This window comes from Oncorhynchus mykiss, chromosome 21 (genome assembly GCF_057628025.1).
Source record: "Oncorhynchus mykiss isolate SJ-2025 chromosome 21, ASM5762802v1, whole genome shotgun sequence".
Taxonomy (NCBI): Eukaryota; Metazoa; Chordata; class Actinopteri; order Salmoniformes; family Salmonidae; genus Oncorhynchus; species Oncorhynchus mykiss.
This window is the reverse complement of record NC_143042.1, coordinates 4,127,927-4,139,264: the sequence shown is the minus strand read 5'-3', so window position 1 is coordinate 4,139,264 and position 11,338 is coordinate 4,127,927. Positions and strand designations below refer to the sequence as shown.

The window sequence follows — 11,338 nt, the reverse complement described above, 5'->3', positions numbered from 1 at the left end:
TGTGCGTTACCATGGTATAATGGCTATATAATGCATTAAATAAATAAACCCCCCAATGTGAAAAGAGGTTGGTTGGCCTTTAAATTGATATACCAGTATGGGCACGTTTCTTATGAAGTCAGAGACAGGCTACTTGTTGGTCCTAGTTTTCTGAAACATCAAAGAAAAAGGAAAGTAGTTGCTGTGGAAAAAGCTGTAATACTTTATGTATTAATAGTACCGTATTTTGCTCATGTTTGGGTTCCCTGTGTTGCCAACCTGAAATGTGGGAGAAAGTGAGATATATGGTAGCCTGATCTTTGGCATTTTGTAATAATTTAGTATTTATAGTCAAGGGGCGTTGTGCTTGTTTCAGCCCGCAGAGGGAGCCGCTCGCTCTACTGGTTGCTTCACGCGCTCTCCCACAGAGGCTCTCGCGCTAGATTGACTAGTTAAAACTGATGAGGCACCAGATAAACGAAATATTTTTAACGTTATCATCACGGTGAGCAAGTTGTAAACCATAGGATAGGAAACCACAAGTTAAACGGATTGTAGTGATATAACTGTTATTTTATGTTTTGATAGTTTAATACATTTATAAAATCCCGTTAACATAGAAATCGGCTAAAGTTCGCTCCAGTCCAGCTAGCCTGTCGTAGTCATGGCGACAGGATCAACGAACGTTCTTGCAGAGTAACAAAATCAAACATTGTAAATGGCTGTTTTAGGGATATGGTGAGAATCTATTAAATAATATGATAATTAATACCTTTTAAAAACATGTTTTTTTAGTATGTTGGCTATTTAGAATAGTATAAGAGTAGCCAATTCAGTTGAATGAGAGCAAACTGAAAAATGTATTGAAGAGATAAGTTAGTTTACGGTTTCCGACTCCTGTCATTCTTCTCACCATACTCTATCCAGCTCCCAAGGTTTAAGAGGGTACACTACTAGACCATGTGTGTTGTGGTTTTTCACTATGAGCTAAAGGGGTTTAAGAGGGTACTAGGTTTACGCTTAGCCATTTCAGAGCTACTATAGTAGTAAATGTTGCATTATGCGAGTATCATAAATTACTTCGATTTTGGTCATATTACCCGGAAAACGGTGGGGCACAGACCATCATAATTCACTGTAAACAACTACCATGCTTTTGTTTTACAACATGCTACTAGTACAAAAACCAAAAACCATGGTACGTACTGGTTGGAAAAAAAACTGATAGTACATTTTTTAAGGAAATCAGTGCCTCCCACAACGCAGGCGATGAGGAGCTGGTGAGGAGCAACTGCAGAAAATTGGAAGTCGACTGCAGTCAAAACTTCGTGACTTTTGATCACATGTTGTTGTAAAGTTCATGCAGTCCACGGAACATGTTTATCCCCACAATGCAAGTTTGAAAGGTTGGTCACTGATTTAACAAACGTGATCCACTCGGAACATCCATGGTGTTGCATTTGGTTATGAGTATGTAATTTGTGCTGTTCGTGTATGCTGTCATGTTGCTGACTCACGTGCCCAAAATAATTGCCATGCGGAGACCGTTTTAGTGGTTTAAAGAAGGCCTGAGTAAGGCTAACAGGTCACAAATATTCCAAACTTGGATGAATTATTTCTCCATGAAGCTTTTGGATAAAAATATAAAATAGCCAATATGCCCGAAAAAATACCCTTCCTCCCAAAGGACCTTTCTATGGATTAGCCTTCCAGTTAAATCAAGTCATTAATACGTTTGTTCCAGTGTCACTGGGACATTTGAGGACCAGCGATGCTGACCTGAATGATACAAATATGACTGATACAAAATTCAACCAACGCTTGCAGAAATGTATGAAGTGAATCTGTGCAAGATATGAATGTGAATACACACGTTTTTAAATCAGATATTTTCAAGTCCTCCTTTATTATTACTATTGTCAGAAAATGCAATGTTGTAGTTATTTGAGAATAACAGTTTACATTACAATTTATCTATTGAAATTATATAGGGAATTATGAATAAAAGATTAAATGAACAACAAACAAAAAATCTATTACAAGCAAAAGGTGTTAAACCAGTGTTTTTTAATATATATATATATATATATATATTTATATTACAGTACACAACAAGAACTCAAATGCCAGAGTGGTAATGCTTTTGACTCCGGTCCACATATACCTGGTGACGAGGGTTCAAACTCCTTCTCTGCCCTTCTGTCTGTGCCCCTACTTTCCTTCTACCTCACTACTTTCCCTGCTGTACCGTCTTAAAATTAAGAAAAAATAAAAAGGAACATCAGAGTTCCGAAAAAAAAAACGTCTATTTTAATTCCCAGGGTGAGTGCATAGGTGTTCAGTCAGGCGCTTTTTTTGAGCGAAAGCTAACCCACATTCTCCACACACATGTGGCTTATTTTTTCTTGTATGGGTTCGCTCGTGTTTTAACCTATGATAAGACAATCTGAAACTTTTATCACAAAAGCTACATGCAAATGGCTTCTCTCCTGTGTGAAGACGTCGGTGAGATTTCAGATAACCTGACTGAATGAAAGACTTTCCACAGTCTTGACATTTGTATGGTCTCTCACCAGTATGGTATCTTTCATGCAGCCTTTTTTCATTGGCAGTGATGAAGGTTTTTGTGCAATAGGAGCATGGAAATGGTCTTTCTCCTGTGTGAGTGAGTTCGTGTCTTTTTAATGACACTGCTTTGTAAAACTGCTTTCCACAGATAGTACAAGGGTATCTCACCCCCTCATGAACTTGTTCAATGTGTGAATTCAGCTGAAGTTTTGTTCTGTAGGACATGTCACACTGCGAACAGGAAAATGGTCTCTCCTCTGAGTGGGTCCCCATATGCACCGACAGTTCTCCAGCAGCCTTGAAGCTCTTTCCACATTGCCAGCACAGGAACGGCTTTTCTCCTGTGTGCTTCCTACTGTGTATTGTTAGAGAATTTGCTGAATTAAACTTTGCTTGACAAACAGAGCACTGGTACAGGTACTCTCCTGAATGAACCCTCTCATGGATGACAAGGTACGATAACTGAGTGAAGGTTTTCTCACATTGAGAGCAGGGGTATGGGCCTGTGAATTTATGTTGATGCAGATAGTGTTCTCTCAGACGCCCCAACAGGGTAAAGGTCTTCTCACACATGGTACACTGGATTTCCTTGTGCTGCATCAGCTTGTGTCTGTCAAAGGCAATGGAGTTTGGGAGGACCCTTCCACAATCAGAGCAATAGAATGGGTTGTGAATTCGCTTATGTGTCCTTAGGGATGATGAACCTTTGAAGTCCTTCCCACAATCATCACATTTGAAGACCACCTTTCTTTTTTCACATTGGAAGACCACCTTTCTTTTTTCCTCTTTGCATGAACTTTCCTGGTGTTGCTTCAAATTACAGATGTCATCGAAACACTTTCCACATTTTTTACACCAGTGAACCAGTTGTAGTCGACTGGTAGATGTCTCTGGGGTATCAGCCTTAACAGCCACCAGTTCACAAGACTCCTCCTCTTGGTGCTGGTCTACCATCTGAGAGGACTCTTCTCGGTTCACCTTACAGATATATCTCTGGTGTTGATTCAAACTTTGCTTGTACTTAAAACGCTGCTCACAGTTGACACATTGGTAAGGACGCTCTTCGGAATGGGATCTCATATGAGTAGCTAAATGAGAAGCACAGTCCAAAATCTTCCCACACACAGTGCATGGGTGTTCTTTGGCAGTTGGCGCTGGAGTAAAAGCCTTGATAAGGAGCTCAGTGTCGTTTTCCTTGGTAGTGAGAGGGCTGATGCAACTCTCTGTGTTAACTTTCACTTGATGGTCCACACTCAGATCAAAGTCTTCTAGGATGCCCTCGTGTCCAAGGATTTCCTGATGTTTCTTCAAAGAGTCTTTGTACTTAAAGCTTCTCTCACAAATAGCACAATGAAAGGGACGTGCCTTTGAGTGAGATTTCAAGTGCCTTTCCATCTGTGAGGTACAAGTCAAAATCTTACCACACACACAACAGGTTTTGGAATCTACCTGGGTGCGATTCTCTGCAGTGGCAAGAAAAACCTTCTCTGGTTGCAGGCCACTCTTTTGTTGTGCCATGTTCTGACCAACATCCTGACACAAATCTCCCTGGGTCACTTTCTGACACAATTCTCCCTGATGTTTTCTAAAATCGTATGAATACTTGAATCTCTTACCACAATTGTCACACCTAAATGGACGCTCTTTTGAGTGGGAGCTCATGTGCCTCACCAAGCTTGATGTACGAGTAAAAAACCTCCCACACACAGAGCATGTGTTAGTGGCTGTGATAGTGTCCAGAGTTCCTTGATGAGATGGCCCTGGTGGACAGGGAGTCTTGAGGAGTGATGGGATCTGAGGTTTGCTAGTTGAGGGTTGTGGGATCTCTTCCTCATTTTTATCTTCATGCAACATGTTTAGCTCCTTTTCACAAACTCGCTTCTGGTGTCTCTTCAGACTTTGACCATCCGAGAATAATTTTTCACATTGGTGGCACTTAAACTTGAGATTTTCAGTGTGGGTTAGCTGATGCCTTTTCATGGCTGCAACCCGAGTGAATGTCTTTCCACACACTTCACATGCCTTATTGAATGGGCCTCTTCTGCATGAATTCTTTGGGGAAGGACACACCTTGGAGGATGATGGCTGTCTGTTTGCAAGCCCAGTTTTTTTAGGTTTTCTACCTTTTGAACACATTTCCTTAATCTGCAGCCTTTTGCTTCGTTTTAATTGTGATGGTCTGAGTAAATTCAAGCCAGTGACAGCTTGATTGTCATTTTCCCCAACGGCAGACTCCATGTCCATACCGTAATCTGGCTCAGTAATTATGAATCTTCTAACTTCATCTGCTGGGACTAGTACATCGATTTCCTTTGTCCGATTCTCCAACAACTCTCTTGCTTTCATTCCCTCCAAATTCATGCCTTCTGATTGTGTATCTGAGTCTACATCTGGGGCAGTCACCACTCGCACGTATGGAGGAAGAGACAGAGAGGAGAGGATGAAGTCACCAAAGGACGATGGAGTTCCTTTTGATGCAAAAGAGGGAGACAATGACAAAAAAAGTTCCACTGTGAATTCACTTTTTTTGCAACAGTAGTTGACTAACATCATACATGCAAATTATGTAAACGCCTCAAATATAAACTTTTACCGATAAAAGTCACATTTGTTCTACTTGACACATCATTCAAGTAATAAGGCCGAGGGCGTGTGGTACATTTAAGCATAAGGCAGAGGGGGTGTGGTATATGGCCAATATACCACGGCTAAGGGCTGTCGCTAAGCACGACGCAATGTGGAGTGCCTGTATACAGCCCTTAGCAGTAGTATATTGGCCATACACCCCAAAAAAGGTGCCTTATTGCTAATATAAACTGGTTACCAACGTAATTAGAGCAGTAAACAAGTATTTATACATCATACCTGTGGCAAATTGTTTGATATACACATGGCTGAAATTCGGTATCAACCAATCAGCATCCAAGGCCCAAACTACCCCATTTATAATTGCAATTTTGGCACAACCAATCTAGAACACTGTATGATACTTACGGATGGAGTCCAAATGTCCAAGTTTTCTGTGGTACTGGAGCAGGGTCCTCAATTGTATGGGGTCAGGTACAAACTGTACACATTTCTCCAGGGCAGAGGGGACAGCACTTAACAAGGAGGCAGTCTTGAGAGAGAGGAGCATGGTTTAAAATCATTAACCCACGACAAACTCATGTCACACTGAGTTTCTTTGTTTAAAAGTGAAAAATATTACTGATTGGTATTCTTGACATCTAATTCCCCAAGCTAATTAGATAAAGGTGTTATTCATTCTTATTACCTGTTCAAGGTCTGGTATGGGAAGTAACTTCTCAAGTCTGGAAAGGAATTCTAACATCAGCATCTGTATTGCAGTGTCATACTTGGGCCCAAATTCCACAGGGAACACGTCCTAGGAGAGAATAAATGAACCTAAAATGCCAATAATACCTATATTTATATTGGTTTGAAACAATATAAAACTAGGCCACTAAAACCTAGACCAGCAAAGCTTTTATACTTTCCCACCATATAAGAGCAAAACAAACCTGGTAAAAGTTCTCCCTTTCACTTGGGTCTTTCAGCAGAGATTCAACCAGCTCTACAAAGTTTGATTCAGATAATTCCACCTCTGCATCACTTGACTGCAACAAAACACACACAACAATTAAATAATCACATTTAACAACTCAATGACACAACATTTAGAGTGACATAGGCCTCTGCTCCCTCCCAGAAAGATACTCACCTCTGCTTCCCCAGTGGATATGAGGCTTCGGATCCTGTCCAGGTGTTGCTGAATGTCTTGGTCTGCTGTCTGCTCAGTGCGACACAACTCCAGAACCATCTAAAATTACAGATGACCAGTCAGGAGTAGAGCAAAGGTCAACCACGCGCTTCGTAGGCATTGCTCTGTTCTCATTGGGACATGATAGCTAGCCTAGCTAAGGGCCAATGGCAGTATTTGAGAAACCAGTGTCAGGGTCTTCATCTCAGCCAATGTTTAACAGCTGGGTGGTTTATGCTAGAGTCAACAATATTGTTGTCGGAGACTAACCTCAATGATTGTGTTGCATGTTTATTTTCCCCATTCTGAACCCAATCTCTTACCCTTGCTCGAAGCCCCAGAATGAGTTGGGCCCTCTGACTGCAACTCAAAAGCTCTGGCACAATGTCGGTCAACGTGGTGACAAACTCCTCCAGCATCCCATAATCTTGAACGTCTCCTCGCTGAACCACTTGCCACATGGCTGCAGAGACAAGCCGCAGTGGTGGAATGAAGAGACGCAGAGAGGGAAGAAGAAGAGGGGGACCTAAAAAAAAATAGGAAAATAATTTGTAAATAAAGCCACCCAGATGTCTTGCTAGCTAAGAAGTTATCCCATTGCACTGTACAGTCACCTTGACCAGATGTATACATTCATAGATCCTAGGTATAGTTAGAAGGGGAGGTCTAAATGCTATACTAAACAAAAATATAAAAACATACAATTTCAACGATTTCACTGAGTTATAATTCATTTAAGAAAATTAGTCGATTTAAATAAATTCATTAGGTTCTAATTTATGGATTTCACATGACTGGGCAGGGTCGCAGCCATGGGTGGGCATAGGCCCACCCAATTGGAAGCAATTTCCAGCCAATCAGAATTAGTTTCTCTCCACAAAAGGGCTTTATTACAGACATAAAAACTTCTGTTTCATCAGCTGTCTGGGTGGCTGGTCTCAGATGATCCCGCAGATGAAGAAGCCGTGCAGTAGCAGAGAAAAAAAGTTTATGACTAGGGTGGCTGGAGTCTGACAATTTTTAGGGCCTTCCTCTGACAACGCCTCGTATAGAGGTCCTAGATGGCAGGAAGCTTTGCCCACGGTGATGTACTGGGCCGTACGCACTACCCTCTGTAGTGCCTTGCGGTTGGAGGCCGAATAGTTGCCATATCAGGCAGTGATTCAACCCATCAAGATGCTCTCGGTGGTGCCGCTGTAAAACATTGAGGATGTGAGGACCCATGCCAAATCTTTTCAGTCTCCTGAGGGGGAATAGGTTTTGTCGTGCCCTCTTCACGACTGTCTTGATGTGCTTGGACCATGTTAGTGTGTTGGTGACGTGGATGCCAAGAAACTTGAAGCGCCTAACCTGCTCCACTACAACCCTGTCGCTGAGAATGGAGGCGTGCTTGGTCCTCCTTTTCCTGTAGTCCACAATCATCTCTTTTGTCTTGATCATGTTGAGGGAGAGGTTGTTGTCCTTGCGCCATACGGTCAGGTCTCTGACCTCCTCTCCATAGGCTGTCTGATCTTTGTCGGTAATCAGGCCTACCACTATTGTGTCATCAGCAATCATAATGACGGCGTTGGAGTCGTGCCTAGCCGTGCAGTCATGAGTGAACAGGGAGTACAGGAGGGGACTGAGCATGCACCCCTGAGGGGCCCCCGTGTTGAGGATCAGCGTGGCGGATGTGTTGTTACCTACCCATACCACTTGGGGGCAGCCCGTAAGGAAGTCCAGGATCCAGTTGCAGAGGGAGGTGTTTAGTCCCAGGGTCCCTAGTTTAGTGATGACCTTGGAAGGCACTATGGTGTTGAACGCTGAGCTGTAGTCAATGAATAGCACTCTCACATAGGTGTTCCTTTTGTCTAGGTGTGAACGGGCAGCTGGCGTGCAATAGAGATTGCATCATCTGTGGATCTATTGGTGCGGTATGCAAATTGGAGTGGGTCTAGGATTTCTTGGATTATGGTTTTGAATTGAGCCATGACCAGCCTTTCAAAGCATTTCATGGCTACAGACATGAGTGCTACAGGTCGGTAGTCATTTAGGCAGTTTACCTTAGTGATCTTGGGCACAGGGACTGCTTGAAACATGTTGGTATTACAGACTCAGTCAGGGAGAGGTTGAAAAATGTCAGTGAAGACACTTGCCAGTTGGTCAGCGCATGCTTGGAGTACACGTCCTGATAATCCGTCTGGCCCTGTGGCCTTGTGAATGTTTACCTGTTTAAAGGTATTACATCGGCTGCGGAGAGCGTGATCACACAGTCATCCAGAACAGCTGATGCGCTCATGCATGATTCAGTGTTACTTGCCTCGAAGCGAGCATAGAAGTTATTTAGCTCATCTGGCTGCTCTCGGCTGCGCTTCCCTTTGTAGTCTGTAATAGTTGGCAAGCCCTGACACATCCGACGAGCGTCGGAGCTGGTGTAGTACGATTTGATCTTAGTCCTGTATTGAAGCTTTGCCTGTTTGATGGTTCGGAGGGCATAGCGGGATTTCTCATAAGCTTCCGGGTTAGAGTCTCGCTCCTTGAAAGAGGCAGATCTACCCTTTAGCTCAGTGCCGTATGTTGCCTGTAATCCATGGCTTCTGGTTGGGGTATGTACGTGCAATCACTGTGGGTACGACGTCCTCGATTCACTTATTGATAAAGCCAGTGATGGATGTGGTGTACTCCTCAATGTCATCGGAAGAATACCAGAACATATTCCAGTCTGTGTTAGCAAAACAGTCCTGTAGCTTGGCATCTGCTTCACCTGGCCACTGTTTTATAGACCAAGTCACTGGTGCTTCCTGCTTTAATTTTTGCTTGTAATCAGGAATCAGGAGAATAGAATTATGGTCAGATTTGTCAAATGTAGGGCGAGGGAGAGGTTTGTACGAATCTCTGTGTGTGAAGTAAAGGTGGTCTAGATCCCCAACCCCCCCCCCCCGGTTGCACATTTAACGTGCTGATGGGAAACAAATCAGTTTTACCTCATTTCTTTCCCTGCATTAAAGCCCCCGGCCAATAGGAGCGCCGCATCTGGATGAGCATTTTCCTTTTTGCTTATGGCGGTATACAGCTCATTGAGTGTGCTGTTAGTGCCAGCGTCTATGGTGGTACGTAGACAGCTACAAAAAATACAGATGAAAACTCTCTAGGTAGATAGTGTGGTCTACAGCTTATCATGAGATACTCTACCTCAGGTGAGCAGGTCAGATATCATGCATCAGCTGTTTACATATATGCATTGGCCCCCGCCCCGTGTCTTACCAGAGGCTGCTGTTCTAACCTGCCGATAGAGTGCATTACCCACCAGCTGTATGTTCTTAATGTCGTCATTCAGCCACGACTCAGTGAAACATAAGATATTCGTTTTTAATGTCCCGTTGGTAGGATATACGCGCTTTCAGTTCTTCTCATTTATTTTCCAGCAATTGAACGTTAGCTAGCAGGACAGAAGGTAAAGGCAAATTAGCCACTTGTCGCCTGATCCTCACAATGCACCCTGATATTTTTCCGCAAAAATCTCTGTTTCCAGAGAATGGCGGGGATCTGGGTCTGGTGTCTGTAGTATATCCCTCTTATCTGACTCATTTTAAAAAACTCTATCTAATCTGAGGTGAGTAATCGCAGTTCTGATGTCCAGAAGCTCTTTTCGGTCATAAGAGACAGTAGCAGCAATATTATGTACAAAACAAGTTATAAAGAATGCGAAAAAAATGTTTTTGCATGATTGGTTAAGACCTGATAAGACAGCAGCCATCCCCTCCGGCGCCATCATCAGATGTCTTTGGCGGCGGCTTATGGTAGAGATATGAACATTCAATTGTCTGGCAACAGCTCTGGTGGACATTCCTGGAGTCCGCATGTCAATTGCACGCTCCCTCTCAACTTGAGACACCTGTGGCATTGTGTTGTGTGACAAAACTGAACATTTTGGAGTGGCCTTTTATTGTCCCCAGCACAAGGGGCACCTGTGTAATGATCATGCTGTTTAATCAGCTTCTTGATATGCCTCACCTGTAATGGGGACAGATTATCTTGGCAAAGAAGAAATGCTCATTAACAGGTATGCAAACAAATATGTGCACAACATTTTTGAGAAGTAAGCTTTTTGTGCATAAGGGACATTTCTGGGATCCTTTATTTCAGCTCATGAAACCAACACTATAACGTTACATGTTGCGTTAAAAGTTTTGTTCAGTATGAAAGGGACCCTTTGGACGTCCAACTCTGACGTCACCCCATTTAAATTGAAACGTAATAAAAAGTAAGGGTAAGGACGTCCCAAGGAGCCCAATCTCGGCATCTACATACAGTGCGGGGCTAAAGAAATTAATATGAGCCGCAACCCTGATTGAATTCTGAACAGATTCAAAGTTGAATTTAACATAAAACAGTGCTGCTTCAAATACATATTTAAAATATTTACTAAAAATGTAGCAGATTTCAAATAACAATGAAACTTATGGTGATGCCCCAAACGTTCGAACTACATGCACAAGCCAACAACGCGCACCCGATTAGTTTCGAATATGTTTAAAAATACAGATGATTTATTTGGGGTAAAAACAATGCATTCTTGTCAAGGTAACGTTAGGTCTCTATGTCCTCCTACAATGCAACGCGTGCTGAATAACTACATATATCAAATCAATTATTATTAAACAGGCTATCCCTTACAAAACATAACAGTGGATGATTCTGAAATTCTAGTCCTCACATTCCTAACATGCTAAAAGAACAACAAATGCAAATCTAGCAAGGATACGCCATGTTGAACATCAAGCACACCAAGCCTAGTTAACAAAATCCACAATACCATTTTCGTCAGGATTCTCGTCCATCTCGTCCTCATACCATATTCACCCAAAAAACATAAAATGTTGCTAAGTGTGAGAGCTATGATTTCCTATGTTTAAAGGCTTGCAAGTTTTAAACGTTATCTTCAGTAGCAGTGTGACAGTGAATTTAGTCCGTTCAATTTCCGGTTGCGTTTACCGCCCACAAATTTCTGAATAACAAATCCCCGTGAAGTTGTACATTATTAGAAAGACA

At 42.5% G+C, this 11,338-nt stretch overlaps 1 protein-coding gene across 1 annotated transcript; it reads right to left on the bottom strand.

Moving 5' to 3' along the window:
- Positions 1–1,853: 1,853 nt before the first annotated feature.
- LOC110490630 (uncharacterized) lies at positions 1,854–11,279 on the bottom strand. Its single transcript, XM_090213505.1, has 7 exons — positions 11,103–11,279; positions 6,631–6,833; positions 6,269–6,367; positions 6,069–6,164; positions 5,822–5,932; positions 5,542–5,665; positions 1,854–5,015 (listed from the first exon to the last, which is right to left on the bottom strand). Exons 1-7 carry the CDS (start codon positions 11,125–11,127, stop codon positions 2,290–2,292), a joined length of 3,384 nt encoding a protein of 1,127 aa, XP_090069631.1. The 5' UTR covers positions 11,128–11,279; the 3' UTR covers positions 1,854–2,289.
- Positions 11,280–11,338: the final 59 nt, after the last annotated feature.